The sequence below is a fragment of the Penicillium rubens genome, assembly GCF_028828025.1.
Source record: "Penicillium rubens strain IBT 27055 chromosome Unknown utg000003l_segment0_segment0, whole genome shotgun sequence".
Classification (NCBI taxonomy): domain Eukaryota; kingdom Fungi; phylum Ascomycota; class Eurotiomycetes; order Eurotiales; family Aspergillaceae; genus Penicillium; species Penicillium rubens.
Window position 1 is genome coordinate 7,520,361 of NW_026890601.1, and position 19,635 is coordinate 7,539,995.

A 19,635-nucleotide genomic window follows, 5' to 3' on the forward strand; every position below is an offset into this window, starting at 1 on the left:
TGATAAGGGTGCCCTTGCCAATAATGTGCCTCTCATAATCCACTCCATCGAATATATGCCCTCGAATATATTCCTCTTCGCCTCTGAGAGCTGCATCTCCGACCTAAAGGTCTCCCGTATTAGACGTGCCAGTATTCAGTTCAATAGAAGCAACACACATTGGTTGACATTTCAAATTATCAAGCGACCGAGCACATAATCAAGAAATGCGTATTTTGTGGTCTGAAGCGACCCAGACCAAGAGGAGAGAATCGTGGTTTGCTCTGCTGACCGATATGTGGTTTGGGTAGATGAAGTACCGCTGAGAACAAGAAGCCTTCTTCGCAGAGTGAGCTTTCGGAGCTGCTGGGTTAGCAACGCCAGAGGAGTCGGCTGACTATTCGAGACGGTCGTTTCGGTTTGTTCTGGAAGGGACAAGGCGCCTGGTTAGACAAGAAAACATTCAAATGACTTTTGATTTCAGAATTTTCACCCACACTCTGGGAAAATGAAAGCTGACAATAGTCAAGAGTAAATAATATATCCGAGCAGTTGCTGCCCGACGATAAATCATGCGCGACAGGGGAAGGAGGGGCAGCGGGATTACATTCTCCCGTGGCCTTATCGATCATCCCGGCCCATCGATGCTGAGAGTTGACATTGATTCTAATTAGTTAATCAACTAGATTCATCACTAACTAATCAGTGAGCGCTGTGAATCAAGGCCAAATTATAGGTCTGTCGTACTATCGGTCCGCTCCTCATGTGTTTCTTGGCTGCTTTCTTTCAGCTTGACAATTTGCTCCGCTTAGCCTAGCCTTCAAAGCCACTCAATCTTCCACTCAAACTTCCACTCAATCTTCCACTCAATCTTCCACTCAATCTTCCACTCAATCTTCCACTCAATCTTCCACCCAATCTTCCACTCAATCTTCCACTCAATCTACCATTTATTATTTGCAGAATTTCCAAGCCAATCATTCTCATTTGTGAGACCCCTCATGCATATAATTTCATACACTCGCAGCATGTACCTCTGCACAGGATCAACAGATCAAGGATTGAGAGGGGGGCGACGGAGATATAAAAGAAAGCAACTTCATCCGTTCCATGAATCTTTCATTGATATTCACATCAACCTTTGTAATCGATTTTACAACCTTTTCGACAACCAATTCTAGTCTCAGTCATTAACCGCACAATATGGCATTGAAAAAAACTTCCCCTGATAGTCACCAAGGCTTGACGCCACCAGATAGCCCAACGAAGGAGTCGACAATGTCTCCTGCCACCTTGAAGGATCTGATGCTTCTCTTTGGTGAGTTTCTTGAGAACGCGCTGCTCGATCTTGCCGACCAAGAACCTCCAAACACTCCCGTCTCCCAGGACCAATCCCCACCAGGCCTCGACATGGTTCGACTGAAGCAGTTGATGGTCAAGCTCACCCACGATGAATGTGGGTCAGCTGAACCCTCCCTGGCAACTAAGCCTGTTCGATCTTCTTCTGCCAGCAATGAACAGCAAGAGAATGTTCAGGCGATAGACGAGATTGATATCGAAAGCCAGATCTGTACTACACCGGATGATTTCAAGTCGTTTGAGAAATGGGCATCAAAATCCCAATTCAAAACAGTTGTGGAAGTGTATGAGCCACCAGCCAACCACCCCTTCCACTTTTTCAGATAGCTGACACGGGTCTAGCTGGGACAAAGAAGCATGTAAATACAGAATTGCCGAGCCAACGGAGACTAGCAATGACCTGGACGACTACGCTGAGTACGCATTCGTTGTCCGTGAACGTGTTGGTATGTGACACCTTTGCTTGCCGGACCGAATACCTACTAATAGTATGATCAGACAGGACGTCCAAGGAGGTAGTGTCATTCATAGACATCAAGTCGGAAGGCCTACGCGACATCCTGCGAGACGTGTTGCACGACATCAAGGCCGTTAGCCTGATGGAGGACAAGCCATCGGTAATTGAGACAGTATTATCATCAAGGAGCACACTGACGTGGATTTAGATCGAGCAAAACGTCCTTTTCCATTTCCTCCCAGAGCTCGACAGATGTGCAGAGAACATGGATAGCAGTTCGGACCATGAGTCGGCACATGCGAAGCATCTCCTCTTACTCATCGAGCACCTCAAGCACAAATATACTTCTACTTTACAGCGTCTCGAGTCAATGTTGCAACACGGCCATATTACATATGACCTTCTTTGGGCGCTTTTCAAGCCTGGTTGCCATGTTTATACCACATGCATTGGCACAAAAGAGCCGCGATGTGTCACATTCGACGCAGGTGAAGAGATAACACAAAATGACGAGACGTGGTTTAATCTCGAATGCCGATTCCTTGATTATGACGGAGTCAAGTTCGGTGAGGCCGGAATCTTTCTGCGTGTGCCAAAGTTCCGGGGGTCAAAGCCGATCGCGACTCTTGCGGCTTACCCTCTCCGCCACCATCCGAGTCACGAGCAAATCCAGAAACACTTGGTCGAGAGAGGCCAAAAGTTTCTGGGGTTGGCAGGCTCACACATTCAGCACTGTAAAGGCAGTGCATTCTTTATGAACAAGGGGAAGATTTTCAAAATCAACATCAACAGCCGAGTGGCAGTGGACGCCGCATTTTTCCATGAAATGCAGCCAAACTACTCCCGACCGTCACTCCGCGACATAGGGGTAAAAGACAAGAATAGCATTGCAGTCATTGACATTGGTGCAATGCTCATGGAGGACCGTGAGCGAGAGAAGGAGAAAATGCGAGGAGACGGTGTGGATGCACAAAAGCTGAGCGAGGCGGATTTACTGGTCTCCTGCCCAACAGTTTGCTGTTTCAGCTTCAAGGAAAAAATGTTCTGTATGTGAGACGACTGACAATGGTTTGGTGTCCGGCTAATGTGATTCCAGTGGAGTGCGCAGTTAGTGCTCTTAGGGACGTGGATTGGTCACCGGAGTCGTTCGACTGCCTGAAGATCTCTTCAGAGACCAAGACCATCCTCTTGTCATTGGCGAAAACCCGCCTGGGGATGATACCGACGGTACCATTCGACGACGTAATTGATGGAAAGGGCCAAGGATTCAACATTCTTCTGAAGTATGTCGGCAAAGCGTCTATGCTATCAAGACTTCCCAACCTAACTTGTGCTAGTGGCCCACCGGGGGTCGGAAAGACTTTCACGGTTGAGGCAACCTCGGAGTATTTCAAGCTCCCCCTCTATTCGGTATGAACCATCCAGCTCGGCTGATTTTGGCGTCACTGATTTTTCCAGATATCTGCAGGCGAACTTGTTGTCAACCACGGAGATTCCAATGCGCTTGAGCAACAACTTGAAACAGTATTCAAGATCGCCAAACACTTTAATGCCGTGCTTCTCTTGGATGAGGCAGACGCGTTCATGGAGCAGCGTACATCTTACCACGATACCCATAATCGCCTTGTGACCATTTTCCTCCGAAAGCTGGAATATTATCAAGGAATTCTTTTCTTGACTTCCAATCGGGGTATCCAGTTTGATGACGCAATTCTCAGCCGGATTCATTTGATCATTGAGTATGAGAATTTAACGAGAGAGTTTCGCAGAGATCTCTGGTCAACTTTTCTGTCCAAGGCATGTACGATGCAAGGACCTGCCATTGTTGAGGAGCACGAACTTCGACGATTGGAGTCTTTAGCTCTGAACGGACGAGAGGTAGGTGTCCGAGTGGCACTGAACATCTCACTTGCTGACCAATCATGAACCAGATCAAAAACGTCGCAGCAATTGCACACGCTCTCGCTGAGGCTGACGTCAACCGGGTGAACTACAAATACTTGAAGTTAGCCGCCGAATCAAATAAGAAATTTTCAAAGGAGTTTGGCAGAGAGAGGCCTGCTGATGGAATGTATGTCTAATAGCATACCTGGGAAAGTCATGTTGATAATCTCGTTTTTCGAGGTTGTCGAGCGGTTGGGCGCTTATCGCAATATTTTCGCTTAGTACACGACAGTCCATAATATCGGTTCTGAAGCTTCATAGTTGAATCAAGGTTTTTATGTGGTTCATGGCATCACACAAAAGTCAAGTTCGAGAGCCAGAATTGGATGATCAATTCGTGGTTGTCAACGCATATAGAATCGTATATCACCAGAGGCCATGTAGGTGCGTTGGAGAAGCGGGCATCAAGAATTATAATAGATAGAATTCTGACTGATTCATGCGGATACGGCCGGAAATGCTTCATGCTTCATTATCATGCATAGTTGTATTGCTAATCCAATAAAATAAGCACACTGGCTCACGTCACACGAAGACGTTTTGGATCTCCTATCTCTGGTTGACATAGTCGTCGTTTTACGGCTCGTGGTCGCTGCAAAGTCGGTCGACTTTTCAACGTAGAGCGGTGAAAGTCGATGATCAACGCCCGCCCAAGCTCTTCGTTCCACAGAATATTATCACGCCGAAGGTCTTCGTGGATGATTCCCAAAGCTTTGATCTCTCTGTTCGACTTATGTATCTCCTGGAGAAGGGTAGGCGTGAGTTCCATCGACGTTGTACTTTCGCCTCCCCAGCCCATCACGAGCATATGGCGAATCTCTCCAGCCCCATGAAGGAAATAAATTTTTGCCAGGTCGATCGTCCCCAGAAATACAGGCACAGCAGACCCTTGAGCCTTGCGCAAAATTTGGTATACTTGCGCTTCGCGAGAGACATCTTTCCACAGCCCCGACGTGGTTCCTTTTCCGATAACAGTGTAGCCATATACGACACATGTAAGTTTGAACGGCGCACCGTAAGCCCCGCAACCTCCAAGGGGTGTGCATCTGTCAATGTTTTCGTCCAGTTGTGCCTTTAGTAAACGCACCAAATCTTCTGAGGTAATCGGATGATGAAGATCGTCTTTGTTTCGACGATGGCGCATCACATTTGGACAGCAGTCGTCTAGAACACCGCCAGACTGCAGTCCGAGTAAGCATCGCTGGGTGCAAAATTGCGCTTCGCGGTGGCGGGACTGGCTTTCTGGTCCTTTATCATTATATGTGTCTCTTTGTCGAGCCACGCGTTGGGCAGATGGAGAAGATGGAACTTGGCTGAAGGTTCGTTTGTGGCGTGTTGCTGGTTTCGAATCGGGGTCTGGCGATTGTGACGACTGTGAGCGATGTCTCACGTCGGATGGGGCACAGCTAACTCGAGATCTAGTAGACACTTGACGAGCTGTTGATTCAGGGGAATCTGGCGGAGATGACGATGGTTCATAAGTCGAACCAGAATCTGGGCTTGGAAATTCTGGGGCGGTACTGTCGGAGTTGAGGGGAAGTTGCGGGAATTCGTCTTCGGGAATATGAGAGCGAGTGTGATCGAAACTGGTTTTCCATATTGGAATGTCTGATCGTACGGAATTCCTCCACTCCTGACCTCGCACAGGCGAGTGGAATGCCATCAGACACAAACACAGTGTTCTTGCGACAGAACTATTTGCAAAGGTAGCTTCCATTTCCATATTCACTTCACTGTTAGGATCACATAGAAAGTAGTAGAGTGTGCCAGGATCGTTTTGTCGAACACGGAGGAGGACCCGGGCAATCCCGTTAGTCACATAGGAGTACTCGAGCCCTTCCTGGATCATCACATGATACTCCTGGACAAGAGCGGAGCAGACAAGTCGCTCTGCATTGTACCTTAGCTTCGCTTCCTGGTTTGTCGGTATTTTGTTTGATCTAACCATATCCTTCCATAAGTCCATTGGTCGGAGCCCCATACGAAGGGTGGCGACAGAAAGCTTGTGAGGCGGCTTATACTCGACCGATGTGAGGAGAGTGGTAGTGTTGCGGTCGACACGATGGATACAGAATTGGTCAGGTCTTGGGTGGTATACACTTGACGGTTGAGTTGTATCTGCTTCAATGGCACCGTTATCGTTCAAGGAATTCGTATGATTGCTGAACTGGATGCCATCTCCGAGGCCGAGCTCGTCGCGAGCAGCGGGTATCTTGCACAACTCCGTTATTATATCGTTGATGTGCTCTTCCACGGCGAACCGCTCATAGGCCTCAAGTTCTTGCTCGCTGCTTATGGGCTTGCGACCAAGTCGTCGGCCTAATCCTTCTAGCTCATGCAAGGATGAAAACAAACGCGGAGCGCCTCCTGGTGTCAACTGGAGATAGTTGTAGACGGACCTGAAAAGCTCCGACTGCAGTGCTGAGCAGTCGGTCCAGTGTTCCAATCGTGTTGGGCAATATTTCCCAGTGGGAAGGGGTATTTTGCCAGTTGTCGAGCGAGATGGTGTCTCGACTCTCAGCGGTCGGGAGAGCAGGTCATGCGAATGGCGTAAGAATTCCACGAAAGTGGTCGGTCGGCTGAGCTTTTGAAGTTGTTCTCGTCTCTCTTTCTCCTGTCTGCCTTCATCTTCGGCTTGCTTCCGTCTCTCCTCTTCCTGCTCCCGCCTCCTTTTCTCTCGTCTTCCTTCATCTTCGGCCTGCTTCTGTCGCTCTTCGGCCTGTCTTTGTTGCTCTTCGGCCTCTTTGCGTCTCTTTTCCGCCTGCAGAAAGAGAGCCTTGTAATCTGGGGAGTTGTTGTCGGCCATCGATCTGTCCGAGGGGGAAATAGCTTGAGACAATCGCGACAGGTCTCGATTGGTGGATGCTTGATCCAGGAGGCTGATGTCAGCCGATCACGGTTTCCGGTAGAAGTATTTCCCGGCAAATGACGCAAGGTTTCTATTGGTTAACTAACTAGTTAATTTTAGCATCTCAAAGTATGACATAATATCCCCTTCCTGGACAAAAGGGAGGCCTCAGCACTCACCAAAAAATTGGATTTTCTCTGGTTTCAAAGGGACTATGCGCTGGGGGCAAAGTCAGTTCACTGGGTCAGTCGCCTCGCCCTGAGTCATGAGGGTCCATCCGACTCAACTCGGATCGCTCTAGACAGAGATGTGACGGCGATAGAGAATGCCAATACGGTGTGGGTTGGAGTCGCCGTTCTTCCTCCTGGCTGCGCTCTGCTGCTTCTCGGAGCCTTTGTTATTCTTCAGGCTGACATCGTAATTCAGCAATTGTTTCCTCGATCCCTTGTTTATAAAAGTATCCAGCAGATAATCGAATGAAGTTAACAGAGTAGGCCGCCTGCTGTTTGGCGAGGGGAACGGACTGTCACGGAGGGATCCAGCTTACTCACCCCTTGACTGCAGATTCGATTGGTGCCTCAGGCATATAAGGCATGTCGGAGTAGATGCACTGGCATACCGGCATACCGGAGGATCCATTGATCCTATGCATTTTGTAATTTTAGATTAGTAATCGGCGGCCCATATAAATTGTTAGGAAAGTCGATACAGCAATACAGAGAGTTGAACACCATTGATTGGACCCCTACATTTTACAATACGGCCCACGCCGACAGTTATGAGCCCGGTTCGCACTGAATGAGACTACTATAGTTGGAATACAGTATCTAGCACGCTGCTAGAAGTGTCTCGCGACCCCTGAAGCTATTCTGAAGCTGTACAAAGCTACCCCTGAATCCAGTAATGGAGGCAGCATCAATCCTCTCCGCCATGAAGGGCGAAAAACTGAAGGACTCGCCGTAGTGGTTCACCTGGTTTGCAAAGGTGCAGCTATATGCCGTACAAAAGAACGTATGGGATCTATGCAATCCAGACCTCACCACGACAACCGATCTCGCTAATAAACGACCTGAGCCTCTCTAAGAACCGGCGGAACCCGAATACCCCGAGGAAGGCGATGAGAGGGACCGAAGGATCTGGCGAGACCGTATGGATGTGTACAAAGTGAAGTACATAAGGTGGGAAAAGCAGGCAAAAGGACTGAGCGATGTAAATGAATATATCCTCACATACCTTGATCCAATCCACCATCTCTCTCTAGTTGCATATCGTACTCTGTATGATAGGCTTGTGTATCTGAAGTCTCGCTTTGCCCGATCGACTGCGTACGAAGAAGAAATCCGTATGAAGTGGAAGGTCTTTGCAATGCAGAAGCCGATAGGAGACATCGAGGAATGGCTTTAACAGTGGAACACACTAAGAGAGCAAGCTGTCAGTCTTGGCATTAATGATGGAGATGCAAATAGGGACTTCTTACACGCTGTGAAAGAGGTGCTCCCTATCTGGTGGCAAGGGAAATACTAGGAGATTGTTATGGACAAGAAGGTGTACGATACTCGAGATCTTCTCGAATCATTCCGCGCTATGAATCGTGAGATAGGTGTCCAAACTGTGACCTTAACTAATGCTCCAAAAGGTGCATTTTCAACCTGGCAAGGACACCAAGAAGCGAAACCGGAAATGAAGCAAGAGAAGCTCCCATTTGAAAAGAGACGCTGTCCCTGTGGCAGCTCCCACCCGAGGCATAAGGTTGCCACTTGCTATATCATGAATGAAGCAATTCGACCGGAGGGATACACTCTTAATGAGCGTACGCTAGAGAAAGCGAAGAAGAAGTTAGCAAAGGACCTCGCTTGGAAGCAATGGGTCGACAAAGTGGTTGCTGAAGCTCAGCTAAAGGCGGAATATGCTAACCAGGTTAGCTTTGCTACCACCTACCAAAAGCATGAAGCCGTACAGATTAGTAAGCATGTGCTATCTGTAGCAAAAAGCGACGAGCCCTCTCTTCATGATCGATGGATTCTCGACACTGGATCGAGTACGCATATCTGTAATGATAGGAGCTTATTTGTTGACTTCACCCCGGACGATATGGAAGTTTCAACTGGAGACAGCACCACAAAGATGCTCGGTAGGGGTACAGTTCGCCTGATAGGAAGACACCCGGTGAAGGGAAGGATGGAGATCACATTGAGTGATGCTCTATACTCACCTGGATTCCATACAAATCTAGTATCATACGCGATGCTAAGGAAGAAAGGTGGCCTTTGGTGTCAAAAGACGAATTGCATACGGGATCCTAATGATAGGCCTGTCGTTAGTGTACACTTTTGGGATCACTTTAACCTCTGGCTTTTTGATAAGCCTGGCGAAGCTCCTCCGCAGCAGGCATATGCCACCCAGGCAGGCGTACTGAACTTAGTGAAGCCGCAGGAATCAAAGGCTTCCTCCGAATTATGGCATCGGCGCCTAGCCCACGTTGAACCACGTACTATAGCAAAGCTTGCTAGCATGGTAGACGGCGTCGTTCTTGAAGATAAGAAGTCGACGGAGCAGCAATCTCTATGTCAAATCTGTAAGACAGGAAGTGCTCCGAGGCAGATATCACGACGGCCAGTCGGAAGATCCTTTGGACGATTTGGAAGGGTGCACTTTGATCTAATTCAACTGCCACCGGCGTACAACAGACATCGCTGGATATCTCACTTCTATCTAGAAGGACCGAGGTTCCATTGGATCATGACACATGAAGTCAAACCGGAATGCCAGCTTGCGATAAAGGAGTTCGTACAGCTAGCAAGGAATCAGTGGAAGCTGCCGATCAAGGCTTTCCACTACGATAATGAAGCCGCAGCAGGCAGAGCAGCGGAGTACAGCCTAACGGCTGATGGTATCTTAGTATATCATACTCCTCCTGGACACTCAGAAATGAATGGGTATGCTGAGAGATCTGGCGGGATGATCATCACCCGCATGCGTATGCTCGCTCTCGAAGGGAAGCTTCCTAAGGACCTATGGCCAGAATTTGCAAGCGCCGCCGTATGGTTATTGAATCGTACGCCGTCGTATATCGCTACCGAGAACCGCTGGGTGGTTCCGTGGGAAGAAGTTAGGAAGGAATTTGCACCGGTGATACCGAAGACTAACCTGTCAAATGTCAGGCTATACGGGAGCATGGCGTACTGTAGGATTGAGAATCAAGTATAGTCTGATAAGATGCACCCTCGAGCAGAGATTGGCTTCCTGGTAGGGTACCGTGCCTCGAATATCTGGAAGATCTGGTTTCCGCATAGTGGAAAGGTGAAGCATATAAGGGATGCAGTCATTGATGAAACCCGGAAGTACACACCTGAGTACGACCAGTATAAGCCGATCCCACTACCGCTAGTGAAGCAACCGCAAGAACTCACAGCTGAAGAGATCACCTAGGTGATCAACTATGAAATCACTGGTCAACAGACTAGTACGATGGAGGAAAGTCAGGGCATGTAGGATCGGGATGATCCCCAGTAGCATGATTCCCAGCAAGATAATCCTCAGCAAGCACAGGGGAGTCCTCAACAAGCGCAAGATACTTCTCAGGAAGTGATTCAAGAAGCAACTAGTAAAGCAAGTGCTCAACGAGAGACTACCCCGAGTTAGGGGGTGAGAGAAGAAGTATACTGGCCAACACCTAGTCATCCATCGGCGCGTATAGCACCACCAGGTGTATTTCCGGAGGATCAGGATCTACCACCATTGCCGATAACCCCGCCACAAGAACAGGAAGAAGAAGCGAATACTAGCTCTAGTCAGGGGGTGGATATATAGGCTGATCAAGAAGATCCAGCGCATCAAGACCAGACCCAGTACGAAGATTAGGCTCAGCACGAACCTACTCCTAATCCTATAGAAGATGAGCTCGAAAGGCAGCTACAGTCTGAGCTGCTAGCACCAAGCAGAGAGATAGTTAGTGACATTGACACCGGCAACATACTAAGTGGAAGACGAACACGCAGAGCAAGAAGAGATGACGATTTTGCATATGCAACAACCACTATAGTACGGGATGAAGAGCCCCCGGCTCTACTCCATGCCTTTGCCGCTGGTTTATACGTAGAGAAACCGGACAGTCGTCGTCATCGAGATGATCTTCCTCCACCGCCGAAGCATTGGAAGGATGTTATAAATCACCCATTTCAGGAAGGCTTCCTCGTAGCAATGAGGAAAGAGATCAATTCGCTATCTGAAAAGGAGACTTTTGAAATCATCGACAGACTAAGGGACAGAGGGAAGCAGATCCTCCCTCTACTATAGGTTTTCTCATACAAATTTGACTAGGACGGTTACCTATTAAAACTGAAGGCTCGTATCTGCGTACGAGGAGATCTTGGAACCATTTCTCACGAAGAGAAAAGGGCTGCTACACTAGCAGCAAGGACAGCAAGGATGATCTTCGCACTAGTGGCTGCTTTTGATCTGGATTTGCGACAGCGGGATGCTGTCACTGCATTCCTAAATAGCAAGCTAGATGATAAGGAGACGTACACCTATATGCCAGAAGGGTTCCAGACCCTAGGCAAGTGCTGGAAGCTACGCCGTGCTTTGTACGGACTGCGGATCTCACCGAGGCTATAGTAACGAGAAGCAGCAAGTGTACTACGCAAGCTAGGGTTACAACAGATGCCGGAAGACCCCTACGTCTTTATGGGATAGGGCTTGCTGGTTTTCTTCTATGTGGACGATATCCTGATCGCTAGTCACTGTACTGCTAAAGCGCAAGCACAGCAGCTGGAGCGAGACCTGGAAGCACACTGGGAGCTAACAGATCATGGAGAAGCGGCATGGTTTCTTAATATCCGGATCGTCCGAGATAGACAGCAGAAGAAGCTTTGGCTCTGTCAGGATAGCTATGTGACGAGCATTGCTACCCGATACAATCTGACGGACCGTCCACCTGTCTATACACCACTGCCAGTTGACGAATTGACACCCTACTAGGGTACGGCTACGCCGAGAGAGATCCATTTATACCAACAGAAGGTTGGATCTGTAGGATATGCCACCACAATCACCAGACCGGACGCTGCAAAAGCCACCGCTCGGCTTGCGCAGTTCCTCACAAATCTAGGTCCCTAGCACTAGTAGGCAGCTGATCGAGTCATCACCTATCTCTACACCACCCGGAATCTGGCTATTGAATATAGTGCCGGAGCAGCCAGTACAGGAATGGACTCGGTGCAATTTGCAAGCGATGCTTCGTACGGGGACCACCCTAACAGAAGGAGTTCAGCTGGATATATCTGCCAGGCATACGGCGGTCCAGTTGACTGGAAAGCCAGCAAGCAACCCACTGTGACAACGTCAACCACGGAAGCAGAACTGCTAGGCCTATCCGAGGCCGGGAAGCAGGTTCAATGGTGGCGGCGGCTGCTTAACAACCTAGCATTTACCCCGTCTCATCACCTAACCATTGACTGTGATAATGAGAGGACGATCAGCCTCTTGACAAGCGAGGATGTAGCCTTCGAAACGAAGCTACGACATGTGGATATACACCACCACTGGCTGAGATAGGAAGTCAGAGCAGGACGTATCATGGTACGCTGGGTGGCGACGGCGAGCATGGTTGCCGATGGCCTCACAAAGCTGCTATCCCGACAGAAGCATGAGAACTTCGTACGACTGCTAAGGATGGTGGATATAGGCTATCTTATAGCCTAGGAATTGGGGAAGAGAATGGATCATGCAGCATGCCAATGTATGAAGTGCAGCGACCTCAGTATGCATACTGGGCCCGCTGAGGGGGTGTGTCGGAGTAGATGCACTGGCATACCGGCATACCGGAGGATCCATTGATCCTATGTATTTTGTAATTTTAGATTAGTAATCGGCGGCCCATATAAATTGTTAGGAAAGTCGATACAGCAATACAGAGAGTTGAACACCATTGATTGGACCCCTACATTTTACAATACGGCCCACGCCGACAAGGCACTTTGGCCGTTGATTCAGAGCCTCTGTTTCCAAATATACGCTGTTTCGATGGCACCTAGATTTGCCTCGTCAGTGCATATATAAATTCGGCCCGCCTGCAAAATCCTCTTCATGCACAGTCACCACAGCGAGATCACTATCTCAATTGCATCATTCGCGAGGCCCTCATTCTGCCCTCCTATGGAAGCCGTTTACTTCGAACGACAACTATGTTACGTCATTTCGCTGTGAGGAAGGTGCACAATAAAGCTAGTAGTCAGCGAAGTTCTTTCAAAATAGAGAGAATAAGCTTACCTCTCGCTGTCCGTCTGTTTGACAAAACACGCTTCGGTATGCTCTAGGCTTTGCGGTTAGACATCATACAATCATTCCAGGGGACTTCATGGGAAAGTAAAAAGACGTACCTGACTTATCTGGGCAGTTAAGGCCTTGTAAGGAATAGGATCTCTGCACGAGTCGCTGAACTTTGTTCGTTGACACAACCTGCAATGATCATTAGATAAAAAAATACTTGGAGGGCCGACGTCTACGAGGTATTTATAGGGACAAGCCTTGCTTGGTCCTGGTGGTCTCTGACAGTATCAGCAGTTTTGAGCAGGTTGATGGCAAAGTGTACCATAGAACCAAGGAGCCCGCATAAATCTATCAAAAATGCCGAAGAGATAACCACTCACATCAAAAAAGACCTTCATTATCATCACTTGAAGCTTGTGTAAATACCCCAGGGGTTATATCCTAGACCGCACTTTTTTTTAGAATTGAGGGAATATCAGCACGTATGCATAATATTCTGAACGGAGACATGTCTTATCTGGTAGATCAACCATCTCCTCATCTTCCCTAAGATCCATCGACCTCAAAAAGTTGAGCCAAATAGCTTCTCATCATATGCCTCAAAATTCCCTGATCCATCGTTGGCTACCACTCACTAATGCTTAATTCTCTTAGCGTCTCTATTCCTGTGGTTCAGAGTGACGCTAACCCAAATTCGGTAATACAGACTCCCATGTTCGATATTCTAGATTCAGATGGAAAGAGCAACAGATTTAGGAACACAGGATGGCTATAGAATACTAGGCAACAGAAAGACAGTTGGCCAAATTTGTACTTTCAACGATGTTTTCCATGATAATAGTAGAATGAACGAAACGTCATTGATTAGCCGATGAGTGGTGAGAACATGAGGGTCAAAGGCTAAGAGTAGACTTGCAGTTGGTGATTAAACAATTAGCTAGCTCAGAAATCCGAGTCCAGAAGAGTAATCAGATCTTTACCTCCTGAATTTGAGGGATGCCAATTGTGAAATCAATAAATACAAAATAAAAAAATAAAAAATAAAAAATCCGTTGCTTTAACCCCACAGTGCAGTTGACCGTTTCTCGTCGGAGACACCCAATGTTTACACATCGGTTAGCTGTCACAAAGAAAATTATAGCATAACTAGGCCTCAGCTTGATGCGTTAATATAGTATTGTTGACCGGCTCCTCGACCTTTTTTTTGGGAAAGCCAACCTCTACCATCCAGCCCCAAAGCTAGTAACAGATCAGGATCTGGAGCAGGTTGATAAAGATACACCTGAACCTGAACAACATACATGAAGTTGTACGACCAAGCGAAACTTCCACCAGACCAGAACTATGCAATCAATTATTTTTTGCCATATCCTCGGTCCATGACCTGAAACAGTCATTATCGCAATGGATTCGAAGTCACTGAGGCCCTGAGGGTAAAGCACGATGATTTGTGGTTCCAGAGGGTACTCAAGAGTTCGCTGTAAATTCCGAAGACATTCACGACTCCTAGTAGGCCTGAGGATAGGGGAAAGTAGATAGCCTGTGTAGTCAGCTTATCGGGTACGTAATTCAATCGTGGTGGAGACAAAGTGGCTTCTAGAGGTATGGAAAAGTCAGTACACGAATTAATAAGAAGCTCTCGTGAAGGTTGGAAAACTATCTGGAAGATATGGCAGAAATAGGCTTGGCACCGGGCTTGCCTAGGACATCTCTAACCTAGGTGAAATGAATTTTTTGCTGTAAACTTGGGGGGTGCCTAGGTATTAGGAAAATGCGCTGATTTGGAGTGGAGACAGTTATCTAGCCAATGATATTCAATAAACACCCTACTTCTTTCAGTTATTTAAAAAGAAAATGAATTATTTAATTTTGTTTTAACCCTCACATTTCTAACAACCGATCGTTTAATCAACAGCTGCAAGCGTTAGCCCTCGTTTCTCACCACGATAGGCATTATACTACTCGTCGATGTCTTATAAACTATGTGTTTATTCTCGTTCATTCTACTATACTGATTATAGTGGAAGGCGTTATTAATATTAATTGTACTTCCGGTCAACTCCCAAATAACCGTTGGTTGCAGGTTATTTATTGTTCATCAACATCATGTCTCTTCAACCGGTGTCTTTGCACTTAGCCCGCATTTTAATTTGCATTCTAATTATTGATTACCTATACCAGAGCCCACTTTTTATCTCGCGAGTGGGACCCTCACTTTTCTGGGATCGAATACAATCCCAGAATCCATAACATAACTCCTAGGCACTCTCTTAGTCGTTTCTAGGAGTCAAGTCATAGTTCCCAGAGGATCTCCAGCTCGCGGGAGTGGACTGTATAGCTCCGGGAATGATAGGTAATACCCTAGGAGCACCAATAAGCAGACTGTGTCGTTCGGGGAACGACAACTGTGTTTTGGCTCTATTTGTTTCCTCCGTATATATTCTTGGAGGAAACTAGCCACCCACAATAGGATTGTTGTTGCGAGGGTTTGCGATGGAGATAAGAGATACCACGATGTTAGTGTCTCTCTCAATGTCGTTCAGAGTGCCGCTAGGCTTGATTAGGTTTGCTATTATGCAGTCTATCTGAAATAGCAATAATTGATTCATCACGTGCAGCGTTTAATGCCCAGACACCCTTGGGGATTTAGGGAAACAGGAGGGAAGCAATTTCTGGCATGATATTTATCAGATTATGCAATATACCTTGCGACTTGAACTTCTCTCAATTTGCAAGTTGTAGGCTTCCTAAGCCAATTATGCTATAATACCTGACCAATCTTGGGCGGGTAGTTCGGTCACAATTTCACCGCCCGCCATTGCTTTTCCTCACGTTTAACCAATCATTCAATCAACTCGACTTTTCTATAGAGAGGACAACGTCTAAACGACCTTCTCACCACTTTTATCACCACTTTCAACGGCCTCATATTAAAACATCTAAATACTTGAATTTTAATTGCTACAGTATCACCACCTCCGTTTCTCCACTAACCTTTGTTGAACTTAGAATTAGGTAGGCCTTTATGTCTCCTAGACTAGTTCATTTAATCTGACCAAGGGACTGTCATCAATTAATTGAGAATCAACGGTAGGCCGTGACAGCAGTCCCTCAACTACCTCGGCCCTCACAAACAATTGGGGTGTGGTGTTGAAGCGAAGCTGCACTAAGTTTGCAAGTCTGTAGGCGCAACTCCTGCAAGTATGGAGTACAATTACTCAGTTTCGGACCGGCCGAATTATTACCCGGTGAGCACCTTCCGCCAAGCAAGAACCCCCTTTTCTACTCCCCAGAAAGTTTCGGAACTCCCAATCATTTTCGTGCCAGATTCCAAGAAAGACCCAAATTACATGGATCTGATGTGCACCTGTGGCTTTTTATTTTATAAGTAATCTCTTACATGCGCAAAGACATAAACGTTAACATGCGCTTTTGCTCAAACTCTAGCTGTGAAGAAGATTTGCGCCTTTGCGCATTGCTTCTAGCCTTGCAGATCCTCAAGGATTTTCTCCATGGCTGTCCCTACAGGGCGTGTGCTTACCTCTTGGCGTTGCTCCATGGGCCCCACCTGGCACTCGCCCACGACCCACGAAGGCTTCGATCTAGAAAAGCATGGCCATACCTACGTAGCCCATCCATCTATATGACCGCTCCTACATAGCCCGCTGGCCTAACAGGAGGAGAGGAATATTAGCCAAGTTCGAAAGTCAGGGAGAGGAAATGAGAGGGGGAAGTGTAGCCAGCGCGGAAAATTCAGGTGGTTTTAATATTTACGTATATCCTTCTCCACTTAGGTCCTAGGTCCGTGCGTATCCCCAACGGGCTTTCAGAAATATGCAGCCAGCTGATTGGACGAAGGAACACCTTTGTCGTTACCATAGCATATCGGCTCTTTATTGGGCTAGCAAGACTCCGTTCGCAGGTTACAACCGTTACATATCATTGCTGCTGATCTTTGTTCCATTCAGACCCATCGTCGAGCCATACTCAGACAACCACTATTACAGTGCCAACTTTGCCATCCACCACGACTTATCTCTTCTGGAGAGCTGGGCTACATCATCTAAGCCCTGGAGAACAGCACTCTTTTGAGCAGGCGTGAGATTAATAGATCCTCTGGAACACATATCTTCTGCCAATGTCCTTGCATCGGTTGCATCACGTAGCTTCTTGGCCGGCGTGGGTCGCAAACCGCAACAATTGATCTTGAAGACGAGAAGATCAAGCTCGGAAATATAAGGCAAGGCGTTTGATCGAGCTGCCGATATTGGCACCGCGGCGGATGGAACGTAGGGAGACTGTAAACCATAAGTATATGTTTTGTTTGCAATGAAAACTGGTCACCGAGCTTACCTGCCAATCAGGAGTGATGTCAATTTGAATCGACTTGCCGCCCACTCCTTTGTAAAAAAAGAGTTGAGCCTGTTGCTGGAACTGACTCGATGGCATAGCAAGCAGCCTGTCCTTGACTGCTTTGGGCGCTCCTTGAACAGTGATGAGGAAATCGACATCCTATTTCAAACATTATTCAGAGAATATTCAAGCAGATAAAATCATGAAATCGAACCTCAGTAGTGCGATAGCGTCGGAGATAATTCCAAAGACCCAAGCCCCCGATGACAGCTATTCTGGAGTTCGAGAATTCAGGCATGGTTTTGAGGATATCAATTACTGCTCCAGCAGCGACCTCCAGTTCAGCAAAGGACGGCGTAGACATGGTAGAGATGAACGAATGCTTTATAAGCAACTAGATGGAGACTCAAATATTTAGAAGTTATCCAGAGGATCCTGACGAGCTAGCTTTGGTTCCTAAGACTTAGTTTATATATACGCTCACAGGGCGACCAGCCGCACATCGGTTCTTGGTTATAAACAGTCATGTGACCTACGGTACCACCAACAGCGACATTTAGCGCCGACCACCCCGTAACCCCGACAACCACTTTCTAGCATGAAACAAATTTTGCCACAAATAGAACGCCAAAGGACGATATGATGTTCCAGATTATTTCTGACCTGCACCTGGAATCTCCTGCTGCATATGACGTCTTCGAAGTCAACCCCAAGGCACCATATTTAGCCCTACTCGGCGACATTGGCTATGTCAAAGACGAAGGCTTGTTCCACTTCCTGCGTAGGCAGCTGGAAGTGTTCCGCATCGTTTTTTTGGTGATGGGTAATCACGAAGCGTATCACAGCAGCTGGTCTGAGACAAAATCCGCCGTCAACAAGTTCAAAACGAGAATTGACGACACTCGAGGATCCAGCGAGACGCTCGGTAAACTTGTCATTCTCGATCAAACGCGCTACGACATTTCACCTGGGATCACCGTCCTCGGATGTACTTTGTTCTCGCGGGTGGCCCAAGCACAAAAAGAAAGCGTTAATTTCGGTCTGAATGACTTCTATTACATTGATGATTGGACCATCGAAGCCCATCAAGATGCGCACCATGCCGATCTAGTGTGGCTGAACCAAGAAATTGAACATATTTCGCGCTCGGAGCCTGATCGTAAGGTTGTCGTGTTTACTCATTTCTGCCCATCAACCCACGCTATGGTTGTCGATCCCAGACATAGGAACAGCAAAATCTCCTCAGCTTTCATGACCGACCTATCAAGCGAGCCTTGTTGGGAAAATGGGGTTGTCAAACTTTGGGCTTTTGGCCACACGCATTTCAATTGTGACTTCCAAGACTTGAAAACTGGGAAAACAGTGACCTCAAACCAAAGAGGTTATTACTTCACTCAGTCTGAAGGATTTGATTGTGAGAAGACGGTTGAAATCTAGAGTTTGAGTGGCCAAATTATGTTTATTTCGATTGGAGATTGAGGTATTAGCCCGGTCTTGTTAATCATTTATCATTGGGAGGCGACGCTCTTCAATCAAGCTGAGTCGGAGCTCATCCAGCATTGAATACATCTCAGGATCTCCCTGTTTGAGGGCATGGTAAAACTTTCTGTAACCTTCTTGCAGCTTGTTTTCATCCAAAATGTCCGTACCGTCGACATACTCCAACATATAGCTCAGAATAGCCAACCAATAAGTCTCGTAAGAAGAATCGTAGTCACGGCAAAGCAACAGAATCAGGGCCTCGCAATATCTCACAGCACAAGGGAGTTTCACGGTACAAGGATGCGACGAGAAGCGTCCTCGGCCACGACCTAGAGATGCCGACGGGAGTCGATCGTCCGACGCAATCATGATATCTGGATTTTTCTCAGGCAAGTACCTTAGATCTTCAAACTCCCATAGCACATCAGATTTCCGATAAAGCGAGACCACAAGCTCATCATTAATATGCAGGTGCTTGAATGCCGGTGGGACTCGTAAGGTATCTGAATGCGGACAGCCCGAGCTTTGGTTACAGGGTAAAAACCCAGCACTCATGAGTGAAGAGAATGCGACCTGGGTGAGATCATCCGGAATAACAAAAGCTGCTTCCTGTTAGAACATTAGTGGATGCTCCGGCCAATCGAGACAATACTGACATCCACAATCGTGGGAACTCCATAAACAGTGAGTAGATAGTTGCCCCAGAGAAGGTTTGGGACATTTATTGAGTCGAGAAGACTAGAAATAGACGAGACAAGATCATTGCCCAACTTTTGTTCAGTGAAGTGGAAACCAGCCATCATCACCGTGAAGGCTAGAGGAATAGGAGTTTGGATTCTTCTCACTTTAGCAGAGGTGAGATCATACGGAGCTTTTAAATAATGGTGCTATTAATCACATGATAATACAAAATGGCACGTGATGAGGGGTTATGCGTTGGGCG

At 47.2% G+C, this 19,635-nt stretch overlaps 9 protein-coding genes across 9 annotated transcripts; 5 read left to right on the forward strand and 4 right to left on the reverse strand.

Annotated features, from left to right (window-relative positions):
* Positions 1-1,182: 1,182 nt before the first annotated feature.
* On the forward strand, positions 1,183-3,876 carry N7525_009112 (ATP-binding protein; the record flags this gene model as incomplete). The annotated part of the gene is made up of 8 exons (XM_061214596.1): positions 1,183-1,622; positions 1,681-1,784; positions 1,837-1,955; positions 2,004-2,841; positions 2,892-3,078; positions 3,133-3,205; positions 3,254-3,673; positions 3,727-3,876. The coding sequence occupies 8 exons, from the start codon at positions 1,183-1,185 to the stop codon at positions 3,874-3,876; spliced, it is 2,331 nt and encodes a 776-aa protein (XP_061069027.1).
* A 383-nt stretch (positions 3,877-4,259) lies between these two features.
* Positions 4,260-6,545, reverse strand: N7525_009113 (uncharacterized protein; the record flags this gene model as incomplete). The annotated part of the gene is made up of 1 exon (XM_002560334.1): positions 4,260-6,545. One exon carries the CDS (start codon positions 6,543-6,545, stop codon positions 4,260-4,262), a length of 2,286 nt encoding a protein of 761 aa, XP_002560380.1.
* A 339-nt stretch (positions 6,546-6,884) lies between these two features.
* On the reverse strand, positions 6,885-7,239 carry N7525_009114 (uncharacterized protein; the record flags this gene model as incomplete). The annotated part of the gene is made up of 2 exons (XM_061214597.1): positions 6,885-7,110; positions 7,139-7,239. The coding sequence occupies 2 exons, from the start codon at positions 7,237-7,239 to the stop codon at positions 6,885-6,887; spliced, it is 327 nt and encodes a 108-aa protein (XP_061069028.1).
* A 190-nt stretch (positions 7,240-7,429) lies between these two features.
* Positions 7,430-7,991, forward strand: N7525_009115 (uncharacterized protein; the record flags this gene model as incomplete). Its single annotated transcript, XM_061214598.1, has 2 exons — positions 7,430-7,598; positions 7,672-7,991. Coding segments are annotated over 2 exons (489 nt in total), but the record flags the coding sequence as incomplete, so codon positions are not given.
* Positions 7,992-8,120: 129 nt separating this feature from the next.
* On the forward strand, positions 8,121-9,794 carry N7525_009116 (GAG-pre-integrase domain-containing protein; the record flags this gene model as incomplete). The annotated part of the gene is made up of 1 exon (XM_061214599.1): positions 8,121-9,794. The coding sequence occupies one exon, from the start codon at positions 8,121-8,123 to the stop codon at positions 9,792-9,794; it is 1,674 nt and encodes a 557-aa protein (XP_061069030.1).
* Positions 9,795-10,026: 232 nt separating this feature from the next.
* On the forward strand, positions 10,027-10,628 carry N7525_009117 (uncharacterized protein; the record flags this gene model as incomplete). The annotated part of the gene is made up of 3 exons (XM_061214600.1): positions 10,027-10,172; positions 10,265-10,385; positions 10,449-10,628. Coding segments are annotated over 3 exons (447 nt in total), but the record flags the coding sequence as incomplete, so codon positions are not given.
* Positions 10,629-16,858: 6,230 nt separating this feature from the next.
* Positions 16,859-17,664, reverse strand: N7525_009118 (uncharacterized protein; the record flags this gene model as incomplete). Its single annotated transcript, XM_002560333.2, has 3 exons — positions 17,425-17,664; positions 17,211-17,369; positions 16,859-17,155 (listed from the first exon to the last, which is right to left on the reverse strand). Exons 1-3 carry the CDS (start codon positions 17,572-17,574, stop codon positions 16,859-16,861), a joined length of 606 nt encoding a protein of 201 aa, XP_002560379.1. The 5' UTR covers positions 17,575-17,664.
* Positions 17,665-17,849: 185 nt separating this feature from the next.
* Positions 17,850-18,647, forward strand: N7525_009119 (uncharacterized protein; the record flags this gene model as incomplete). Its single annotated transcript, XM_002560332.1, has 1 exon — positions 17,850-18,647. The coding sequence occupies one exon, from the start codon at positions 17,850-17,852 to the stop codon at positions 18,645-18,647; it is 798 nt and encodes a 265-aa protein (XP_002560378.1).
* Positions 18,648-18,707: 60 nt separating this feature from the next.
* On the reverse strand, positions 18,708-19,495 carry N7525_009120 (uncharacterized protein; the record flags this gene model as incomplete). The annotated part of the gene is made up of 2 exons (XM_002560331.2): positions 18,708-19,301; positions 19,349-19,495. The coding sequence occupies 2 exons, from the start codon at positions 19,493-19,495 to the stop codon at positions 18,708-18,710; spliced, it is 741 nt and encodes a 246-aa protein (XP_002560377.2).
* Positions 19,496-19,635: the final 140 nt, after the last annotated feature.